General features: G+C 42.1%; 1 protein-coding gene across 1 annotated transcript in view; it reads left to right on the top strand.

Annotated features, from left to right (window-relative positions):
* The window catches only part of pex14 (peroxisomal biogenesis factor 14), a 250,478-nt gene that overhangs the window by 6,955 nt on the left and 218,676 nt on the right, over positions 1 to 24,847 (top strand). The window contains exon 2 of the mRNA XM_080215025.1: positions 20,672 to 20,719. Coding sequence (XP_080071151.1) covers positions 20,672 to 20,719 — 48 coding nt within the window. The remainder of the gene's footprint in view (positions 1 to 20,671; positions 20,720 to 24,847) is intronic.

The following is a 24,847-nucleotide window of genomic DNA, read 5'->3' as shown; positions in this document are numbered from 1 at the left end:
TTACTTTAATGCAGAAGGTTATTTTAGCTAGCAAGTAACTCTTGTGTATGCTCTCTGCCTATTGTGCCTTGTCCTAGAAAATCCATGGGCAGCTGGGACCTGTAGTGCTCTATTTTAAGAAAACTACTATTAGCCTGATTAGATCAGTCGCTGAATAAATAATCATTTCTGAAGCAGCCATATTCCTTTTTGATTCATAAGGGTTTTTTGTATGTAACGTGCAGTATGTATTGTAAAGGGATGTGCATTTTATGCAGTCTTGAGATGTGTGCAAACATTTTTAAGGTGGGCCTCAAGGTATTTTCACGTATGAAAAATCTCTAGGGGATCGGAATGTGTCAAGGTTCTCTCTCTGCATTCATTGTGGGCATGTCCCTGTGGTATCTGCTGTAGCAAATTAGAGTATGTCAAAATTGGCTTCTGACAGCACAATGTGAACACATTCCTTTGATATCTGCTGCTGCCAACTGTAATGCTGATATGTCAAGGTCTCTTTGGCACAGCACATTGGCAGGTATTTAGTGAGATCCTTATGACAACTTTGATTGCATGCACAGCGTAGTAACAGGCTGTTCCATCATGAACCACATGAGCTTCCTCTTGCCTCTCCATCTAATCTTACGACAAACTTATGTGTTTCTCTTTCATACCTTTATCTAGTTTCTCCTGGAATGCCAGTATGTTATTTGGCTCATTTACTCTTTGTAGTGATTATCACATTCTTGCTAAAGAAGTTTCTTATGAATAACCTCTAGATTTATTCCTATGGCCTTGATTATTGACCTCACCACAAGTGTAAGCATCTTCTCTACATCTACACTATGAAATCATTTCAGAATCTTAAACTTTTAGAAACAAGAAGACTGAGAGGTGACCTGATAGAGAGCCTGTTCAATCTTTCCTGATTGGTATCAGATTTGTAAATCTGTTTTTGCACCTTTACCAGTGCCTCTGTGTATCCTTATTATTTTATGACCATCTTTCCTTGTGTGGAGTTGCTGGCATTTGACTGGGGTAGGCACAGTAAGTAGTCTCACGACACCAAGGTAAAGTTCAACAGGTTTAATTTTTAGCATGAGCTTTCGGAGCATTGCCCCTTCATCTTGCAATTGAGTTTGTGTCTATACATGCCCTGTTTGTGAACTAACTGTTCACTCGCCTGATGAAGGGGCAACGCTCTGAAAGCTTGTGCTAAAAATTAAACCTGTTGAACTTTAACCTGGTATTGTGAGACTACTTATCTTTCTTCGTATTAGCTTTGACTCCAAATCAGAGAAGGGTTTTCCCTCTGATTCACAATGACTGGAGTTTTGCTAGGCTCCTTGATGCCACACCTGGTCAAATGCTGTCTTGTAGTCAAGGTCAGTCACTCACTGTAACGCGGTAATGAAGTCAGGAGCTGAGTGGCCCTGGTTGAAACCAACTGAGTGCCGGTGAGCAGATAAAGTGCTGACTGATAGCATTGTCGGTGACACCTTCCATCATTTGCTGATAATCAGGGGTCAACTATTGGGATCATATGGGCCAGATTTGACCCTGCTTTTTTTGGCCTGTCTGGCTGTTTTTCCACATTGCCAGATAGATTCCAGTGTTGTAACTGTACTAGTTGGTAGAATTGGTAAATTACTGAGGCATATCTAAAGGACTGACTTAATTACAAGTCAAATTATTTTAATTCTGGCTTATTTTCAGACCAAATAGTGTGCGGTTAACCTAACTGTTGTTTTAAAAAGAATTGAGTGGCAAATCTGGAAACTGTAGACCAACACTTTTACCATCTGTTGCAGAGAAAGTCATTGAAATGATCTTCAGTGGATGAAAGTTATAACTCACCCTCTAAAGCATTGATTCTGGAAGAGAGGGTAATATTTAATTAACTAGTTCAAGACATTGCTGACTTGCTTGATGGGGACAGCAGAGATGTGGATTTTCAGCAAGTTTGAGACAGTGATGGTTCAGAAATGTCCCAGAATAGGGGAGGCAGTGGTGTAGTGGTATTGTGTTGGACTAGTAATCCAGAAATCCATGATGATGCTCTGGCCACCCAGGATCGATTCCCACCATGTCAGATGGTGAAATTTGAATCAATAAAAGTCTAATAATGGTCATGAAACCATTGTAGTAAAAACCCATTTAGTTCACTATAGCCTTTCGGGAAGGAAATCTGTCATCCTTGCCTGGCCTGGCTTACATGTGACTTGAGTTCCACAGCAATGTGGTTGACTCTTAAATGTCCCAGGGATGGGCAATAATGCTGGCCCAGCCAATGATGCCCACATCCCATGAACAAACAGGAAAAGATGCCTGATGGGTAAAGAATTAGTTTGAGGCAGGGGAAGCATAAATGGGATTTTTTCAAATTGGAAAGACCAGCATACTTAAGTAGATCTGATGCAGCAATCCTGTCTATGCATCATTGCCCTATGTTTAAACAGTTTTTCATATGAAAAGAATCATCCCAGTTTGCACATCAGTTTAATATCTGATGTAATGTTAGAACCATATTTTCAAGAATGATATTTTCTATTAAAATTTGGAAGGACGTTGCATTATTTGGGCACTGGAGCTGACCTCATTTTATTTACAAAAAGGCTGCAAGTTCACCTTAGATTGTCAAAAACCATGTCTTTTCTAAGAAATCGTTTAACTCCAGCTTACTGAACAGCATGGCCCTTGAAGGGGGAGAGCTCATTTAATCTGCAAGAAACTGTATTCAAGATAAAGGCCCTAGCGATTTACAGAAAATCACCTGATGAAAATTAGCTTTCTGATTTTGAATTTGTGTTTTTTTTTTAACTCATTTGAGAATAACCTGAGAGGTGGGGGAAAGCTGCCCAGCTCACTCTCTCCTTCACTTGCTTGGAATACAGTGTGATTGTCATTATCCAGCTTGGAATCACCATTTCAGTGACACTTGTCTGAATTTGGAAACCTGAGAAGCTGAGACAAGAAGGATTCATCTGGCTCTATTCTCCCCCACACCCAAAATTCATTGGTGGGAGCCTTCAGACATTTATACGGACGAGTGTTCCATCTTTACACAAGGGAGCACCAGTTCAACATCATTAAAACCCTTTGAACTTCATCCATTCCTATAAACCCTTTTCTTCAACTGCCCATCTCTACAGAGACTTCCTTTGTTTGTACATGCATACATACATGTGCTGAGGAATTTAAAAAAGGATAGATAGTTACACTTCCAGATTAGTTTGTGTGTTAACTATTTATTGTAAATTGAAGAAAAAGAGAAATGTTATTTTTTACTAAATCAATCATTCTGAGTTAACCAGAGACTTTTCAAGAAACTTAGAATGATTGATTTAGTAGAAAAATTGATTTAATAGAAAAAGTTAACCAGAGATTTTTCAATAAAGTCTCTTTTTGCGTCAGACCTGTATGGAGCTGGAGAAACTGCATGCTCGTCCCATCCCAGTCATGCTCACACGTTTACATGCAATGAGGTTTGTTCCTTTTTGACTGAAGTTTGAAAGGAAGGTTTTAAAATATGGCACAGTTTTTTTCATTCATTTATGGGATGTTGGTGTTGCTTTATTACCAGGTTAGGATTGTTTTTGCTGGAGTTCAGATTAATGAGGGGGGTGATCTCATAGAGACTTATAAAATTCTAACAGGCCTAGATAGGGTAGACGCAGGGAGGATATTCCTGATGGTGGGGGAGTCTAGAACAAGGGGCCAGAGTCTGAGGATTCGGGGTAGACCATTTAGGACGGAGATGAGGAGACATTTCTTCATCCAAAGAATGGTGAGCCTTGGAATTCCTTTCCATAGGAAGTGGTTGATGCCAAAACATTGAATGTATTCAAGAGGTGGCTAGATATAGCACTTAGGTGAATGGGATCAAAGGCTTTGGGGAGAAAGCAGGATTAGGCTCTTAAGTTAGATGATCAGCCATGATCGTAATGAATGGTGGAGCAGGCTTGAAGGGCCAAATGGCTTCCTCCTGCTCCTATCTTCCATGTTTCTATGTATCTCTAATTGCACTTGAGAAGGTGGTGGTAAGTTGCCTTCTCGAACTGTTCCAGTCCATGTAATGTAAGTGCATCCACCGTGCTGTTAGGGAGGAAGAGCCAGGATTTTAACCCAGTGACAGTGAAGGAATGGTGATATATTTCCAAGTTAGGATGATGAGTGACTTGGAGGAGAATGTCCAGATACTGGTGTTTCCATGTGTCTGCTAACCTTGTTCTTGCGATCCTGGGATTGGAAGGTGTTCCCTAAAGTGCATTAACGAGTTTCTGCAGTGCAGCCAGATGATAAACACTGCTGCCACTGTTTGTTAGTGGTGGAAAGAGTGGCACCCTTTCCACAAACATTCAATCAAGTGAGCTGCTTTGACCTGAATGGTGTCAAGGTTCTTGAGTGTTGGAGCTGCACTCATCTAGTCAAGTGGAATATTCCATCACACTTCTAATTTGTGCCTTATAGATGGTGGACAGGCTTTGGGGAGTCAGAAAGTGAGTTACTCGTGGTAAGATTCTTTGTGTCTGACCTGCTGTTGTAGCCACAATATTTATACGGTCAGTCAAGTTCAGTGTCTGCAACCAACCAGGATAATGGGGGATTCAGCGATGGTGATGACATTGAATGTCCAGGGGTAGTGCTAAATTCTCTCGTATTAGAGATGGTCATTGCCTGGCACCTCTATGGCATGAATGTTACTTGATGTGGAGATAAACATGGTAAGAAGTCTCACAACACCAGGTTAAAGTCCAACAGGTTTATTTGGTAGCAAATGCCACTGGCTTTCGGAGTGCTGCTCCTTCGTCAGGTGACACTCACCTGACAAAGGAGCAGCGCTCCGAAAGCTAGTGGCATTTGCTATCAAATAAACCTGTTGGATTTAACCTGATGTTGTATGAATATTACTTGCCTCTGGTCAGCCCAAGCCTAGTATTGTCCAGGCCTTGCTGCGTTTGGACATGGACTGTTTTCTTAGAAACCATTTCTCAGTTATGTTTCTATTAATTGGACGGATGAGTGGAAAGGATCCTGGTCTTAATTATGATTATAATAAATTCTAATAAATTAAAATTATAATAAATTCTCTCGAGTTTAGAATTTAAGGGTGTGATGGAATCTGTGATTTCAAAGTCTGTATTTTTTTTGAGGCAGATTCTACCTGCAAACAGAAACTGAAAGAGGAAACAGAATGGAAGCTGACCCAGTATCTAAGGAAATGCAAATTGAAACCGATTTGGAAACCAAAGCAAACTGAAATGTTTTGAGTCTATATTAAAGGGGCACCGAGCCACCCAAGCTGCGTAGTAGCAGTTGATGAGTACAGTGGTGCAATGTAGGCAAGGTAAAGAGTCCAGATCCAGAAGCTGAACAAATTGCTGCAACTCTTTCTTTGGTGGATCCATGCCTACCAGACCAAGTTATTTTGACATGTGCCATTTTTGATGAAAACTATCCCTGGGGACCTCTGGTTGTGCCCTGCTGTTGGTTGGGGATCAGACTACATCCTGGAAAAAGAGGAGCAAAAATGTTTTGAAGGACTTTGTGACTGAGTTTAATGGCCCATGTGATGTGTGGCCTGCTGAGTCAATATTGTAAGCTCTGCATTGGTTGTATCTGCCATTTAATTTGTAACTTATAATTCATAATTGAATGCAATTTACCTGTTAATCCTTGTTTAACTTATGTTGATTCTGGGGGTTAGAGTATAGTTGGTTAGCTGAGATTATATTTAGTGTTTGCTTTGTTTGATTCTTGTATAACAAAAATTCTTTGTGAATATTGCTGAAAGAAGAGACATATTATCAAAGTTTTTCTCTTCTGATTGTGTCACAAGTTCAAGGTCTGCCTGTAATCTGAGTTTAACCTGTCAATCCTAAATGTCTGTACCTTCTGTGATGGTGCTGGCAGACTATTGTTCATCCTTTGGGATAAATCTTGGAGTGCTTGATGTGAATTGATCCTCTTGCCAATTGTATCACAAACACTCTGCCTTACAACTGGTTTACAAAAGGAAAGGATTTAAATCTGAAATACTGTATTCCCTACTATATACCATACTCCCCTAATGATGAGACGGAGCGCAGGAAAGAGATAGAGAATCTGGTGAACTGGTGCGACAACAATAATCTCTCCCTCAATGTCAACCAAATGAAGGAAATTGTCATTGACTTCATGAAGTGTAGTGCAGAACATGCCCTGTCTACACCAATGGGGATGAAATAGAAACGGTCGAGAGCTTCAAGTTTTTGGATGTCCAGATTACCAACAACCTGTCCTGGTCTCCCCATGCTGACACAATAGTTAAGAAAACCCACCAACGCCTCTACTTTCTCAGAAGACTAAGGAAATTTGGCAAGTCAGCTATGATTCTCACCAACTTTTACAGATGCACCATAGAAAGCATTCTTTCTGCTTGTATCACAGCTTGGTATGGCTCCTGCTCTGCCTAAGACTGCAAGCAACTACAAAAAGTCTTGAATGTAGCCCAATCCATCACACAAATCAGCCTCCCACCCATTGACTCTGTCTACACTTGCTGCTTCAGCAAAGCAGCCAGCATAATTAAGGACCCCACCCACCCTGGACATTCTCACTTTCACCTTCTTCAGTTGGAAAAAAGATACAAAAGTCTGAGGTCACATACCGACCGACTCAAGAACAGCTTTTTCCTGCTGCCATCAGGGTTTTGAATGAACCTACCTCGCACTAAGTGGCACAAGTGATACAGTGGTTAGCACTGCTGCCTCACAGCGCCAGGGTCCCAGGTTTGATTCCTGGCTTGGGTCACTCTCTGTGTAGAGTTTGCACATTCTCCCTGTGTTTGTGTGGGTTTTCTCTGGAAGCTCCGGTTTCCTCCCACAGTCTTGTTAGGTGCATTGACCCGAACAGGTGCCGGAGCGTGGCGACTAGGGGAATTCCACAGAAACTTCATTGCAGTGTTAATGTAAGCCTTACTTGTGACTAATAAATAAACTTCAGCTATGACAACAACACATTCTGCACACTCTCTTTTCCTTCTCTATGAATGGTATGCTTTGTATAGTGTGCAAGAAACAATAGATTTCACTGTATAGTAATACCTGTGACAATAAATCAAAAAGCAAAATATTGTGGATGCTGGAAATCTGAAAAAACAAACTGCTGGTAAAACTCAACAGGTCTGGCATTATATGTTCCAAAGAAGAGTTATATGGACTTGAGATGTAAACTTTACTTTCTCTCCGCAGATGCTGTCAAACCTGGGTTTTTCCAGCATTTTACGGCTATCACCATATTTTGGGAGGTGGGCATGAGGATTCTTGATGAAGTGCAATGTGTATAAGCATGAAGAATAGAGGTGTTGCCTGCACCGTTGGTAATGATGAGACCCCATAGACTTTTTGTGATCCTTCAAGAGTGACAGAGTTTGTGTGGCACTGTGGGCAGCATCCCTGGCCTCTCAGCCAGAGGCTCTAGGTTCGAGTTCCACCTCCAGTCTTGATGGCTATATTCATAATGTGACCAAAATGGATTGAGCATCAACCTTGTAAGTCTTTCCAATGCTTACCAATTGGCAGACAGTAAGAAAGAGAGAGTTCCTGGTCAGCCATGTAATGAAAAGCATGAGGGCGGCACAGTGCTTAGCACTGCTGCCTCACAGCGTCAGGGACTCGGGTTCAATTCCAGCCTCTGTCGACTGTCTGTGTAGAAATTGCACGTTCTCCCTGGGTGCTCCGGTTTCCTCCCACAGTCGGAGTTGAGGAGGAACTTCTTCACTCAAAGGGTGGTGAATCTCTGGAATTCTCTGCCCGTTGAAGTGGTGGAGGCTGCCTCGCTAAATATTTTTAAGAAGCGGGTTGATGGGTTCTTGATAAGAGAGGGGATTAAGGGTTATGGGGAGAGGGCGGGAAAGTGGAACTGAGCCACAACAGATCAGCCATGATCTTATTGAATGGCGGGGCAGGCTCGAAGGGCTAGATGGCCTACTCCTGCTCCTATTTCTTATGTTCTTATGTGCGAGTAAGGTTGATTGGCCATGCTCAATTCTCCCTTAGTGTCAGGGAGATTAGCACAGTAAACACATGGGGTTATGAGGATAGGGCCCGGGTGGGATTGTTGTTGGTACAGGCTTGATGGGCCAAATGGCTTTCTTTCTGCACTGTAGTGGGGGATTGTGTGATGCTCGAACTTCTGGACAGTGAGGCTATGATTACAGACTGCAACGTCCATCTTAAAATGCATGTTGCCAGAGCAATCTGGAGTCCCAGACAGAACTTTAACATATCATCATCACCACCACTAAACGAGAATAAATCTTTCGAGTCACAGTAGATGAGTGTGGAAACAAACTGACAGCAAAGCGGCTCATTTAAAACCTGCTTAGTGAATGGACTTGATGTTTGGCGCCACCATGCGATGCAGTCAATGAACTGTATACATTTGTTCCCCAAAGTGCAATCATAAACTACAACAAATCATTTCAAACAGGGACCTGTTGGGGAACGTGTTGATTGGATTGCCGTCAGTCAGTTATAACTTGTGGATGTTTCTTTATTTGAAAACTTACCCACGTATTCTTCTCGTTTTTATGTACGTGTGTAAAAATGTTTTCTGCAGTGATCGTACTTGTTTTTCTTTGAGTGACTGACACCGTCTTTTTGAAGTAAGGACAGTCAGCCTTTGCAGACTGCCTCCCCATGTGGATGTATGCAAATGCTGACTATGAAGAAAAGCACAAGCCAACAAATAAAAATTAAGAATACGTGTTTTGTTAGAATAATTACGGGTATGGTAGCAAAGTAGTCGTGTTGCTGGACTAATAAACTAGAGATATGAATTCAAATCCCACTATGGCAACTAAATTCAATTGATAGTTCTGGAACATAAAGCTAGTCTCAGTAACGATGTCTAAAACTAGCACAGGTTGTCGTAAAACCCCATCTGGTTCATTAACGTCCTTTAGGAAGGGAAATTTATCAGCCTTAGCCGGTCTGGCCTACATGTGACTCTAGACCAACAACAATGTGGTTGTCTGTTTAATGCTCTGAAGCTCAAGATCAATCATAAGTAACAAATCATAGAATCCCCACAGTGCAGGAGGCCATTTGACCCATAGAGTCTGCACCGGCAACAATTCCATCCTGTTCCTATCCATGTAAGCCATGTATTTACTCTGCTAATCCCCCTGACACAAGGGAGCAATTTAGCATGGCCAATCCAGCTAACCCACACATCTTTGGACTGTGGGAGGATACTGGAACACCTGGAGGAAACCCACACAGATATGGGGAGAATGTACAAACTTCTCACAGACAGTGACCCAAGGTCAAATTTGAACCCAGATGCTGTGAGGCAGCAGTTCTAATCACTGTGCCTCCTTGCTGGCCTTGCCAGCAATATCCATAACCCATGAAAAAAATTTTTAAAAAATCAATAATGGTGACCAAATAGCCACTGTTTAAAAAAAAACACCCATCTGGTTTACCAGTATGAGTCTGTGAGTTAGGAAGTTCAGGATCCAGTCGCAGAGGGAGGTGCCGAGTATCAGAACACGGAGTTTGGAGATGAGTTTTGTGGGAATAATAGTCTTGCAGGCTGAGCTGTAGTCAATAAATAGGAGTCTTACACAGGTGTCCTTGTTATCTAGGTGTTCCAGGGTTGAGTACAGGGCCAGGGAAATAGTGTCTGCCATGAACCTGTTGCGGTGGTATGCAAACTATAGGTATCCGAGAGGCTGGAATTGATTCGTGCCATGACTAACCTTTCGAAACACTTCATAGTGATGGATATCAGAGCCACTGGCCGATAATCACTAAGGCACGTTGCTTGGTTTTTCTTAGGCACTGGGATGATGGTCATCATCTTGAAGCAGATAGGGACCTCAGATTGTTGTAAAGAGAGGATGAAGATATCTGTGAATACCCCCGCCAGCTGATCCGCGCAGGATCTGAGTGCATGTTGCAACCAATGAATTCTTCTGAAGAGTAGTCAACATTTTAATATTGGTGAACATTGTTGCAAGCTTAACTAATGCAAAAGGAGAACTGACAGATAATCTGTTAAGCTTAAATAATCATCAGTTCCAAAGACAAATCATATTCAACTCAAAATGCTAACTTTCTGTTTCCACAGATGCTGTCAGAACTGCTGAGATTTTCTAGTACGTTTTGTTCTTGTTGATGTTGGATATTGAAATATCTTGCCTTCAGTTACCTATTTTAGTATTATTGGCTGCAGGATAAATGTTGGCAAGAACTTTTTAAAAAATTCATTTCCGGGATGTGGGTGTTGCTGGCTAGACCAGTATTTATTGCCCATTCCTGGTTGTCCTCGAGAAGGTGCTGGTGAGCTGCCTTCTTGAACTCCCAGCCACCTGACAAAGGGACAGGCTGTCCTGAAAGCTTGCAGCTTTTGCTACAAATAAACCTGTTTGGACTTTAAGCTGGTGTTGTGGGATTTCTTTATTTTTTACCCCTGTCCAATGCTGGCATCGCCATACCACTGCTTGAACTGCTGCTGTTCCTGAGGTCTAGGTACACCCATGTGCTGTTAGAGAAGGGAGACATTATTCTACATTTACCTCCTTCCTAACTGAAATAAATTTCCGATGCTGTGAGAAGTTAGTAGCAGTTACAGGTGTGAAAGATGTCAACAGCTAGGTCACAGGACAGGCTTGTGAGAATGCAGAGAATATAAGAACTTGAGTATGAAATTGCTGAAGTGGAAGTGGATCTGGATCCGGTGTTCCTGAACACACCAGTATCATAGTTTACTTGAGCAATTCCCCAACATTCTTTAGACTGATGACCTCATTTCCACTGTTCATCCTTATGATTCTTCACTCTCTTCTCCCCAGCCATCCCCTCCTCCTTTAACATTACAGGAGGTACCAGCATGATGGGCAGAGTTTGATTGTGACTTTAATTCCCTCATGTTTGTAATTTGAAAGCTACTACAAGGGTAGTGCCATCTCTGTGTCTGAGTAGCTGCTCTATTCAGTGTTGTTCAGACTACTCCACAGTACAAATAAATATCTGCGCCTGCAGTAGAATAGATATACTGCAGCATATGTTTCCATTGCAATTAGTGCTGTGAGAAATGGGATTTGACAGCTTGGTTAGACCATCAGAAAATCCTAAGAAATCAAATGGTAGCAAAGAATTGTGATTTAAATTCAATTATCTTTCCTTTTCCATTTCTGTTTTGTTCTGATGGTGTAAGTTGCTGCTGTTGTACGCAAAATGAACCTGTGTTACTGTGACAAAGGCAGACTTTTCCTCCTCATCCTCCTTGATCTGTCTGCAGCCGTTGACATGTTTTACCACAACATATATTAGAGGGGGGTTTTTCGCACAGAGGGTGGTGGGGGTTTGGAGTCCTCTGCCAGGTAGGGTGGTGGAGGCAAACACGCTAGAGTCATTTAGGAGTAATTTAGACAGGCACATGACTGGGTTGGAGATGGGTGGATATAGGAGATTGTTTTAAATAAGGGTCATTAGCATTGGGGCGTCCCTGGTAATGTAAATGGATATGGTATGATAATGTTTTTTCTCTTTTCATTCACAGGTTTTAAGTCAGTCCACCTCGTGTCCAACGAGGGGCATACACGCGATGGGTCGTACTGGGGCTGCTCTTGGTTGTTCGAGATTGGCCTAGTGCTTCATGTCGTTAGTGTGCCTAAACTGGACCAGATACTGGGCAAGATGACAGCTCAGTGACTATCGCTGATTGCTGTGCAGACACATGGATTTGGGCCAGTGTCTGTGGGAGTTTGCGCATTCTCCCCGTGCTTGCGTGGGTTTTCTCCGGGTGCTCCGGTTTCCTCCCACACCCCAAAGATGTGCTGTTAGGCTGATTGGCAGGAATAAATTGTCCCGAAATCAGAGTCCCTCAATCTGGATGGCCGTAAAACATTAGACAGGGGTCATGGGTGGAGTAGGGGGACTGGTGGTGTTGAGATGGCGGCGCGGGCTCATTGGGCCGAAGGGCCTGTTTCCTGGGCTGATTTTGTTCTTTGTTCTTTGTATCCTCCTCCAGCACCTCTCCCCATTGTGATCCAGCTGGGTGGGACTGCTGTCTGCTGGTTTCGTTATGTGCATTGTCATCTCCTCCTGCTCCCGCACTGCTACCTCTGGTATCCCCCAAGATCTATCTTCGGCCCCTTCCTATTTCTCACCTACATGCTGCCCCTCGGTAATGTCACCAGAAGACAAGCTTTCACACACACGCTGATCACACCCAGTTCTACTTCATTGCCACCTTTCTCGACTCTCCGCTGTTGCTGAATTACCAGACTGCTTATTCAACATCCAGTACTGGATAGCAGAAATTCCCTCAAATAAAATGTTGGTAAGACTGCAGCCGTTGTTTTCAGTCCCCGCTCCAAACTTCGTTCTCTAGCTCTGGACTCCATCCTGCTCCCTGGCAATAGTTATGAGATTAATCCAATCTGTTTGCAACCTCCAGTGTGAAATTTAATCTTGAGATGAGCTCCTGATGCCTAATTTGTGCCATCTCTAAGACTGTCTATTTCCACCACGAACATCACCTGATTCGCCCATCTCAGTTGCTGAAGTTCATCATTCATGCCGTTGTTACCTCTAGCCTGGACTATTTAATGCATCCCTGGCTGTTCTCTCACATTAACTCTCTAAACCTGATGTCATCTAAAACTTAGGAAAACCGGACTGGTTTTGAGTTATCGTCCCTGTGCTCACTGACCTATATCCAGAATCACAGAATACTACAGTGCAGAAGAGGCCCTTCGGCCCATCGAGTCTGCACTGATGCATGAAATGTCCTGACCTAACCACCTAATTCCATCTACAAGCACTAGACCCATCATAGTCTTGAATGTTATGACATGCCAAGTACTCATCCAGGTACTTTTTAAAGGATGTGAGGCATTGCGCCTTCACCACCCTCCCAGGAGCAGTGCATTCCAGATCCTCTGGGTAAAAAAGTTTTTCCTTAAATCTCCCCTAAACCTCCCGCCCCTTACTTTTAACTTGTGTCTCATTGAAACTGACCCTTCAACTACTATTGACTCCCAGTAAAGAAATGTTTTAATTTTAAAATTCTCATCCTTGTTTTCAAATCCCTCTATAGTTTTCCCCCCACCCCATTATCTCTGTAATCTCCTCTAGCTTTAATTGCCTCTTGTGCATTCCCAATCATACTTGCTCCACCATTGGTAGCTGCCACTTCAGTTGTTTCAACCCAAAATCTGGAATTTTCTCGCTGCATCTCCCTGACACACTACCTCTCTCCTTCTTTACAATACTTCTCAAAGCAGCACCGTGTCTCAGTGGTTGGCACTACTGCCTCACAGCGCCAGGGACCTGGGTTCGATTTGTGTCTACGTCTGAGCGGAGTTTGCATGTCCTCCTGTGTCTGAAAGGGTTTCCTCCGGGTGCTCTGGTTTCCTCCCACAGTCTGAAAGACATGGTGCATTGGCCACGCTAAATTCCCCCTCCATGTATCCAAACGCACCAGAGTGTGGTGACTAGGGGATTTTCACAGTAACATCATTAAGTGTTAATGTAAGCCTACTTGTAACACTAATAAACAAACTTAAAATGCCTGCCTCTCTGACTAAGATTTTTTTCCATCTGACTGATATCTCCTTTTGTGTGTCAGTGTCCTTTGTTTTACAGTGTTCCTTGGATTGCTTTATTTTAAAATACACTAGATAAATATAAGTTGTCATAAACATAGTTGAAATGACTTGAATACACCTAACTTTTGTGTGTCGATGTTAATTTTTGCCTAGTTTACTGGCCTGATGGTTTAGACATCATTTGACAAGGTGATTTGGGGAAAACAAAATCTCAAAACTTTCATTTTACAATTTACATTTGAAGTAATTTTTTAGGAGACTCCTTTTTCCTTGCACGTCTGCCCTGCAGATGGCGCCTTGTGCCTGATAATGATTCAGTTGTGGCAGAAACCGACTGCGATCTCCCAAACGGAGCACAGATACTGGAATCACAAGCCTGGGATTAAATCTGTGTGGGGAGGCTGGGAAATGGACACTGCTCCTATGATTCATGTTAAGCAAACTTCGCGCATGTGTGTGTATGTGTGTATCTGCGTGCGCAAATTGCAGAATTACTTCACACCAATGCTAAACTTGGGAGATAAAACCAATGTGAAGATGTGACGTGATTCCACCATAATGGAATCTCTCCCCATTTAGGGGCGAGATACAAAAGTGTTCAGAGGGACAACTTTTTCACACACAGGATGCTAAGTGTCTGGAGCAAGTTGCCACAGGTAGTAGTAGGGGCGGGTACAATTTTGTCTTTTAAAAAACATTTAGACAGTTACATGGGTAAGATGTGTATAGAAGGATATGGGCCAAATGCGGGTGATTGGGATTAGCTTGGAGGTTTTAAAGAAAGGGGTGGCATGGATAAATTGGACCTGTTTCCATGCTGTAAACCTCTATGACTACAAGATCCCTTCAGCCGGGCATTCTCCCTCAACTTCATCCCAGTATTAAATTGGGCCTGAACTTGGAATTCGGGCAGCATTCACATTGTAATGGCCATACTGGTTGGAGGAAAAAGCTTAGCACCAGCCCTGCAGCTTTAGTGTACTGTATAAAACAGTCTGATTCAGCATCAACCCTGGCATTGTTTGTGATAAAAGTGCCACAGTTGTTTCTCTTTTCCCGTGGTGAAGAACGTGCACAGTTTATAATCAGGGCAGAGCATGCCGTCGATAGATATACCACTGTTGTTTCGAACGTCGGGTTAGCAATGAAAAGCACGGTGTCAAATGGTGACGGGGGAAGCACACCCTGTCTTTCTGAAAAGGAAATTTCAATACGTGGCATAAACAATACACATCGGGATATCTGGAATTATGGAAAATGAACCACCTGTGACAAGATGAATCTGACTGCCTTGTGCTCGCTGCGCTATATTTACAGTTAGTGTTATTTAAAGATTTTGTTTCCTGTAACTTCCCATTTAATAATGTCCATTCTCTGTTGTCATTACTGTATTTACACAGCATTCTAAAACCCTGTTTGCAGAAATATTATTTTGATTAATCATAAACAATGTTGAGGATCTGCTGATATTTATTGAGGTGTCCAGTATATATATGTGAAAGTTTACTTAGAGTGGGCATTTCTGAAATCTGTACTTTGTCATGCTGTTATTATTGCTCATCCACATATGGCATAAATGATGATGACATTGCCTTTGTTCTGTTTTTGCCACCAGTAACACCTTAATCATTGCTGCAACTTTCAAGATTGACAATTTCTGTTATAAACACTGGAAATTTTTGCTCTGACTCTGTACACACCATCTTTCGCTGTCCCGAAACTACTAACTGCCACGTCACCTCAGTATACGATGGCAGCCCCCTGAGAGTAGAGGCATGAGTTGTCTCAGTCTATAAAATGTAGTAACCAGGGAGTTCTGAGGCAGCAAAATCAGCCAACATGTGTGGTATAAACACACACACACAAAGGGCTTACGGAAAAAACAAACCACCTGTGAGTTATACACCTGAGGTTACTGGCTGATTTATTTTTCAGTAAACTCTGCACTCCTGTTGTGTATCTTCTGAATTGAAAGTTGTTTCTGTGAAACCCCTCACATTGGTATCACACCAATATGGAATATTACAACAAAAAACAACTCATTCAGCAAGGCTGGACTTTAATGCTCTGGCCACCTCCCCCAACTCTTGTCAGAATTTTCCTCCATTCTCCCCTTATCTAACTTTTGATTAAATGCATTATGCTGTTCACGTCATCCCTCTTTGTGGTTGTGAGTTCCAATTTCTAGCCACTCTCTGGGTAAAGAATTTTCTTCCTAATTTCTTGTTGCATTTATTAGTGGCTATCTTATATTGATGGCGTTTTGCATTGGACTCCACTGATGTCATCTTGCAACTGCTCATCATTACAATTATTCAGTTGCTTTTCTGATATCTCCAGTGATTTGAATATTCGAGATTGCACTGGAACCTCCCCCACTCCCAGCTAAGAGTTTCAGAGAAGGGTTAATTTTTAATTACTTACGAATTTTCCGGATTCTGATTGAAGAAGGGGCATATAAAACTACAGATCCTGGCAGTCTGGGGTTGATATAGTTAGATGCTGACTTGTAATCAGAATTGCCCATAAATCTGCCCGGGGAGGTATTCTGCAAGATGTGCCCTCAGAGGAAAGGGCTGGAAAGTGAAGCAATTTGGACTTTCTTGCTTATCAACTTTGGATGTACCCACCTGTCAAGTTGGCAAAAGACCCCATGGTACTTTCTGAAGAAGCACAGGGCGTTCTGGTGTCCTGGTCAACATTTATTCCTCAATCAATACTGTTAAAAGCTGACCATCTGACATTTGTTTCATTGCTGTGTGTGGGACCTTGCTATACATCAATTTACAGCAGCGACTATATTTTGAAATTGGCTGTACAGCATCTCAAAGATGCTATATGAATGCAATTTATTTTTTCTTACTGCGGACTATAGAGAATTATCACATTTCTTTCTTTTGCAGTATTTCTCACTTTGAGTTACTAACTTATCCCACATTACTTTTGTTTTCTCTTACTTCAGGAGCAGGTGAGTTTTTTTGGGAGTCTTGTTGTGGGAACGTGGGAATGGGTAGTGTCTGCGAGGAGGGCGATGTTACTGTTATGCAGCAGCCCCAAGCCTGTGTACTTTCTCAAATCATTAAATATGCATGGTGTGAACAAACCCTTCCACTGCGATTGTTTCAGACAGTCCAAATTATGAGAGCTCTTTCACCGAGGTGTTATAAACCTGGTTCGCTGCATGATGGCTCAGTTAAAAGTTGTTTAAACTGATGACTCAGTGTTCAGTTGCTGGGAGCAGGAATCTACTACATGATGAAGTGGTGAATTTTGAAATTTTGCATGCAACCACTTTTATCATGGAGTTGCATTAACTCGGATTCCATGAGCAGATATGAAAATCTACTCTTTGGTTTACTGTCCTCGCACATGCAAACTGAAACAACAATGTGAAGATGACTTATGGTTTGTAAGGGTTTCACAATGTTTAAGACACCTAATGATTAGATTGTGAGTGACAAAGACCTGAGAACTGGATTGAGAATGATGTATAACATCACTGGGAGTCTGTCAAAACCACTTTTATCAAATCAATAGCCAAAGATACATTTTGTGAACATATACAATAATGTTTTCGAGAATTCGTTGTTTGAGTTCTCAGTAAATGTTTTTGAGGTGGCTCAGTGGCAGCACTGTTGTCTCATAGCACCAGGGACTGACTTATGATTTCAGCCTTGGGTGTCTGTGTGGAGTTTGCACATTCTCCCCGTGTCAGTGTGGGTTTCCTCCGATTTGCCTTCACAGTCCAAAGATGTGCAGATTAAGGTGATTAGTGGCATAAATATTTGGGGTTACAGGGATTGGGATTGGGCAAGAAACTCTTTTGGAGAGTCAGTTCAGACTCGACGGGCCAAATGGCCCCCTTTTGCACTATAGGCATTAAATGATTCTAAGTAAATCCAATCTATCATTTGGCAAAACGTCACTTGGAAATTGCACTACCATCTATTACATTTTGAAGGCCTAATACATTCATGCCCAGTTTCTGTGTGAACTAATTTATTGAAGGAACTAGCCAGGATAAAATAAATGGGTCAAAACCTTCATTAAACTAGTGGACAGAAATTTGGTAAGCGTCCATGCTATAATTCATAGAAGCACAGAATTATGGAAAGTTGCAACACAGAAAAAGGCTGTTTGGCCCAGTGTGCCCATGCTGGCTCTTTGAAAGAGCAGTGGCACTTAGTCCCACATCCTTGTGTTTTGTCTCTAGTCCTGTCAATTCTTCCTCAAGTAACTGTCCAGCACTTTTTTAAAAGTGATTTATGGAATCAACAGTCACTAACCTTTCAGGTAGAATATTCCAAATCCTGACAAATCTCAGTGAAAATTTCAAATGTAAATGATGATATTGCCATGTTACAATCATGGTTAATTATTTTTGAACACTGATTGTATTTCAAATCCTGTAACATTTTTATTCTTTCACGGGGTGTGCCTATTGCTGCCAAGGCCAGCTTTTTGTTGCCCCTCCCTATTTGCCCTAAGAAGTCTCTCAACACCAGGTTAAAGTCCAACAGGTTTATTTGGTATCACAAGCTTTCAGAGCACTGTGAGTCAAAAAGGTGAGCCCTAAGAAGGTGGTAGTGAGCTACCTTCTAGAGCCACTGCAATCCATCTGCTGTAGGGCTGTCTTGTTTTATTCCTTTTTAACTTTTCTGTAGCAGTCTGGTGCACTGGTTTGCTGGGCCATTTCAGAGGACATTTCACAGTCAGCCACATTGCTGTGAATCTGGAGTCACATTGAGGCCTGGCATGGTTAAGGGTCATGAAGTGGAGATGCCGGGATTGGACTGGGGTAAGCACATTAAGAAGTCTCACAACACCAGGTTAAAGTCCAACAGGTTTATTTGGTAGCACAAGCTTTCAGATCATTGCTCCTTCTTCAGATGAGTGAAGAGTTTTGTTCACAAGTGGGGCATTCAGTCTGTGTCTATGTATGCCCTGTTTGTGAACAGAACTCTTCATTCACCTGAAGAAGGAGCGAAGCTCCAAAAGCTTGTGCTACCAAATAAACCTGTTGGACTTTAATCTGGTATTGTGAGACTTCTTACTATGGTTAAGGATGGCAGGCTTCTTTCCCTAAAGGACATTAGTGGACTAGAATGGTGTTTACAACAATCTGATGGACCATTCCAGCTTTTGTTAATTAAATTTAAATCCCTCCAACTTCTGTAGTGGGATTTGATCCTGTATCAGTCTGGGCCTGGGTTTTTGGATTACTAATCCAGTAAAATTACTTATATGCCAATGTCCCATATAAAAAATTGTACAGTCAGACAATATATCTAGAAACCATTACATCCTGGACTATACTGGCAACGGCAGATTGGAAATTGCCACACCTCTACAGCACTGAGAAAAGAGGAATAGTTCATACTTAAGCATATTCACAATGCATCTCCATATCTTGGTTTACTTTATGAACCACTGGTTTGAGTCTGGAGATGGGGAGAAAAAGGAGACAGAATAGTGGAAATTTACACAATATATTGCTTACAGGCAGCTCTGATGAGCATTTTAAAACTAAAAAGCACAGAACAAGGGCATTATACAGCTGTAATTAGTGCCTGCAGTTCTGATGATTAACCCATGTAAGTGAAGATCGAGCAGCCTTTGAAAATCAGACTTTGATATTGAATAGCTCCTTTTAAATCAAGGCTGGCACCAGCAAATAACATGAGATGTTTGTATGCTATTTTTGTTTTGTGTGGCAATTTAAAAAGAATGCAATTTCTCTTTAAAGCAGAGTGGTGGGCGGTGTGGGGAGACTTGCATATTGTACTTGACCAGTGCTCACTATACTTGTCTACAGGGAGCTTGCTGGTGTTGTTGAATAGGAAAAAAAATGATCTATTCTCCAGCACTTTCCTCTCTCTCTCCACCACCGCCACCCCCCCCCCCCCCCCCCCCCCCCCCCCACCTCATGCCTTGATCTGAAAAGGCAAAAAATTCAGAAGGAAAATAATACATGCTCCACTTTTCCTACTACCTACTCGTTTCCTTATTAAGACATGAAATTCTTTCTAAAATAAATAATGTGAAGCCTCTTGGAATTGCCATTAAAGTAGAATTAATGCTCATTTGGTATCGAAATCGTAGAACTCAGCATGTTTATCCTTACTGTGTCTGGGTAATGTAGGGACAAGTTCTCTCTTGTATTTGGCTCACACTTTGGTGTTGGAATGGTTGGTGATGTCATCAGATGTGCAAGAATGCTTATTCTCCTGTTATTTCTCCCATTAGTAGGTTTAATTTGTTGTCATTAGAGTGAACCTTGGTGTGGGCAGTCTGATATGATAGCATCTCTCTGGCCTCATGTGCTATGCCACAGAGTAACAAAGCTCAAATTTGCAGCAAGTTCCCTTGACTGAATTTGCAGACTGGGTTGCTCTGAAGGAAGCACTGAAGAATTTCCATACGAAAGGGGAAGACAAGTCAAAAGTTGAGTCTGCCTAGGGAGATCTTGTATATATCTTGCAATGCGAATTACAGATCGATTAAACATCTGGCAATGGTTGAGGACCTCGGGCAGAAACTGGCAGTTTCTGAAAAGTATATGGAACTTCTGTACTAGGTGGCACAGTGGTTAGCACTGCTGCTTCACAGAGCCTGGGTTCAATTCTGCCTTGGGTGGCTGTCTGTCTGTGTGAAGTTTGCATATTCTCTCCGTGTCTGTGTGGGCTTCCCCTGGGCGCTCTGGTTTCCTCCCACAGTCTGATGATGTGTAGGTTAGGTGGGTTAGCCATGCTAAATTGCCTCGTAGTGTCCCATGGTATGTAGGTTAGGAGGATTAGCCATGTTAAATGTGTGGGATTACAGGGATAGGGCAGAGATGAGGGTCTGGGGAAAACACAGAGTTGGTGCAGACTCGATGGACTGAATGGTCTTCCCTGCATTGCAGGGATTATATATACCAGCAGAAAGATTCCTAGCAATAAAATGTGTTTGATTTTTTAACAAACATTTGCTATTTTTGCTACTGTCTCAGTATTACATTTCTTCTAGTACTGATCAATCTAGTTTGATGTAGTTCAGTTTGCAAAGCATCCAGTAGATGATGCTCTAACTTAATCTTTGTTCTGTTCACAGTCAGACTCTCCTCCAGGGAGGGAGGACGCTGCACCAAGGGAACAGCTGGTAAGTCATCAAACATTCTTGAAGCTGTGTTTATGGAAACTTTTCATGACAATAGCCTACTCATAAACATAATGTTTTAAATGAGAAATTACTTTCTCGACAATTCCATAGAACCCTGAACCTTTGTTTACCTTGTGCCAGTCTAGGGAAAATCCTATTATGCAGTAGCAGGGGACTGTAGCAGAACAGCGCGAGTTTACCCAAAAGGAAACCTTTTCTGACAGAGCACCACCAAATATTGTATGTTGTTTATGTGCATAAGGTTGTCTTCACTATCACTGTCAGCAACACCCACTACCTAACCAGCAAAGCACTATCACAAATACCAAAATCGTTCCATCCTCAGATACAGGGGTAGAGAATTGCAAACATTCTTGTTCAAAAAAGGATGTGAGAATAAATCCAACAATTACAAGGCAGTGAGTTTAACCTTGGTGGTGGTAAAGCTTTTAGAAATACAGGGTAAAATTATCTGTCGCCTGGACATTGACTAAGGAAAACCAGCACGGATTTGTTGATAACATATATTTAACTAATTCTATTTAGTTTTCGTTGCGGTAACAAAGAGGGTTGATGAGAGCAATGCGACACATGGACACACATGGACTTTCATTTGATAAAAATGTCACATAATAGGCTTATCAGTAAAGTTGAAGCTGATGGAATAAAAGTAACTCATAGAATCCTACAGTGCAGAAGGAGGCCATTCAGCCCATCAAGTCTACATTGACCACAGTTCCATCAAGGACCTAACCCCACAGCCCCATGCATTTGCCCTAGCTAGTCCCCTGATACTAAGGGGCAATTTAGCATGGCCAATCCACTTAACCTGCACATCTTTGGAATGTGGGAGGAAATTGGAGCATCCGGAGGAAACCGCTGGATGCTCCTCACAGATGGTGACCCAAGCTGGAAACTGAACCCGAGTCCCTGGCGCTGTGAGGCAGCAGTGCTGACCGCTGTAAGTAGCAGCATGATTACAAAGTTGTCTGAGTGACAGGAAACGGGAAGTAATGACGAAGGGTTTTTCAAACTGGAGGAAGGTTTGTTGTGGAATTCCCCGGGGTCAGTGTTAGGAACCCTGCTTTCCTTGATGCATTTTTATGTTCTTAGATTTGGCACAATTTCCAAATCCGCAGATGACACAAAATGTGGGAAGTATTGTGAGCTGTGAGGAGGACAGTGATTGAATTCAAGAGGACAAAGGGTGGTGAATGGACATCTACATGATCGATTAAATTTGATGTGAACAGTGAAGGCTAATATGTTTGCAGGACCATGAGCTGGGGGTGGATATTTTGAGTGCAGCAGGCTAGAGTTGAATAGCACACTGTAGAGATGAGCTTCTTTTGTTAGTTTTTGGGAGGAGTATTTCTTTTTCAGAATTGTAAGAATATGAACTTTAGGAACAAGGAAAGTTAGTTGGATGATTTATACATCTATGCTATACTGAAAGTGTTCCTCTTGTCTTAATTGGAATGTTTTAAACTTTAAATAACGATACACAAGCAGTCCAAACTAACAAAATATGTTGCTTTGCTGTTTCTGAAGGAAACCATGCCCTTGGCCCTGCGCCGAACTTCAGCCTTGACAACAAATTTTCAGATGGGGATATTTGGTGGAAGTGAGCAAACTTAATGGGCTGAATGGTCTCTTCTCTCCCTGCTCCTCCTTGTTTTAAACTTTAACTCACAATACCTCTGTTTTGCTGCTGCAGAGCCTCCCATACTGTACCTGATGCTTATTTTGCAATATTTCAATCTTACCCATGAAAGTAATGACATTTTGGGAGTTAATTCTGAGACAGAGTAGCTGTTCCCACTAGCTTCCCTTGAGATACTGTGACATTCTTTAAACTACGTAAAGGGTGGGGTGTCTTTGTATCAGAAAGGCATACAGAGTCTGTCTGTTATAGACATTCAACAACTTTGCTGTAGAATTCCACAGTTTAATTAAATCATTTGTGCTCTAACAGCCAACCTCTCTAATTTGATTATATGTCGAGGAAAGATGGAGCCACTAAAGTTTATTTTAAGCTTTAAAGTAGGTCAGTTTGGGGCTTCTCTGATGCTGACCCACATGCCTCAATAGGATGCAAACAACAGAGCATCTCAAATGCCACACTCAGGGAAGGGAAAAGAGAAGGGATGGCACAGTGGTTAGCACTGTTGCCTCACAGCTCCAAGGAGCTGGATTCGATTCCCGGCTTGGGTCACTGTCACTGTGGAGTTTGCACGTTCTCCCTGTTTTTGTGTGGGTTTCCTCCCACTGTCCAAAGATGTGCAGGTTAGGTTAACTGGCCATGTAAAATTGCCCCTTAATGTCCTGTGGTGTGTAGGTTAGAGGGATTAGTGGGGTAAATGTGTGGTAAATGTGTGGGGTAGTGGAGATAGGGCCTGGGTGGTATTGTTGTTGGCGCAGACTCGCTGGGCCGAATGGCCTTCTGCACTGTAGGGTTTCTATGATTCTAAGCAGAAGATAAAATGATGGAAGTTAGGGACAAGTGTGTATTTGACTGATGCACTGAGACAACAGGAAGTAGTTCATGATCAAGTTTCTCATGTAGTCTGTTGCCAGTCCTTGGGTCAGAGATTGTTTCCAACAGAAAATTTTGTTTTTGGTGAGAGGTGTGTATGAATTACCTGTATTTATTTCTTAATAGCCCTGTGACATTGAGGCACTGGTGGAAACTAAAAGATTTGCCTGGCAATCCTCCTCCAGAAGCTCTCCACCACCAGTGAATGCAGTTATCCTGAGGAAGTAATCACCCTTTTAAGTGGTGTAGCTTGAAGCTCTGCAGCTGTTTTAAAGTGGATCTGGGTGTTGGTGAATAGAAATTACCTGGATTTACTTCTGTACACTCCTTAACAGTTTGTGACGTTGAGGCATTGGTGGAAACGAAAAGATTTGTCTGGCAACCTTCCTGGTTGTTGCGCATCAACAAGGGAAAGGGCAACTACTCAGAGAAATAGCAAGAAAATTGACAATTAAATAAGTGGCTTTCTGTGCTATATTGTAGTTAATTTTATTAATCTATTTGTGTGCAGTGTAAATTTACTTCAGAGAGTTTGTACGGGACAGCCTCAGATCCTGTTTGTCCAACAACTGTTATGTTTTTGTTTGTGTGGCACTGTCCTAATGCTGAGATAACTAACTGACAGAACATCAACAGCCTATGTTACTCCATGGGTCTTCATGAATGGAAAATTTATATTGCACTTACATTGTCAATCCACCACTGATTGTAACCCTGCAGTGGGAATGTGTTGATATCCAGCCACCAAAAGGAAGCAGTTTTACTCCACAATACTGGCGACAGTTTATTTGATCGCTGCATAAATCCACAGTGGTGAAGGTGGCATTTGTTTTGGTTGTTCTTTGAGTGACTGAAGTGCTCATTCCTGCCTCAGAAAGGGCAATGAAATGATTTTTCTGCCACTGACCTACAGAAGTTCTCCACCAGTGAATACAGTTATCCTGAGGAAGTAATCACTGTTTAAAAGGGAAAAAACAGCTCTTCATGATGCAGCTTGGATATCTGCAACTGTTTTAATGGGGACCTGGGTATTGGTGAGATGAACCCCCAGTATAAAGAAAGCAGGTTTACAGCAATGGGAATGACGCTCTGTAATGCAGACACATTTACTGAATGTTAATGCAGCATCCTATTGAGGAGACCCTGCAAGATTATTGCAAAACAGTTGTCACATGATAGTTGGATGAGTGTGTTTACCAGACCTGACAGACTACTAACAGCTAAACTGTCATGTTATTGGGTGTAAAAATTAGAGAAGGTAGTCATATCGAAGGTCAGCTATTTGAGAGCTTCTTGTTCAAAGAATTGGGTAGAGGTGTTACAGGTGCCTTTGATGCAGCTGAGAATGAGACAGAGGAGGGAAATAGCAAATGACACCGTGTACTGAAAAGCACGCACACACAGACACATGCACACGGCGCACGCACATGAAGTGGTAGTGATGGGAGGGAGGAGAGAAAAAACTATCATGTAAAGAGGTGTTCGTTAAAGAGGATTCTATCATTTGTAGGATGTATATGATTGACTTCAACTGTGACCTGGAATGCTGAACGATTTTTTGCCTGTTGCATGCCTGGAGAAAGGAAAGTGCA

The sequence above is a fragment of the Carcharhinus amblyrhynchos genome, chromosome 30, assembly GCF_965287045.1.
Source record: "Carcharhinus amblyrhynchos chromosome 30, sCarAmb.v2.hapA, whole genome shotgun sequence".
In the NCBI taxonomy this organism is placed as follows: domain Eukaryota; kingdom Metazoa; phylum Chordata; class Chondrichthyes; order Carcharhiniformes; family Carcharhinidae; genus Carcharhinus; species Carcharhinus amblyrhynchos.
The sequence above is the reverse complement of the archived record's forward strand: the minus strand, read 5'-3'. Positions and strand labels throughout refer to the sequence as shown.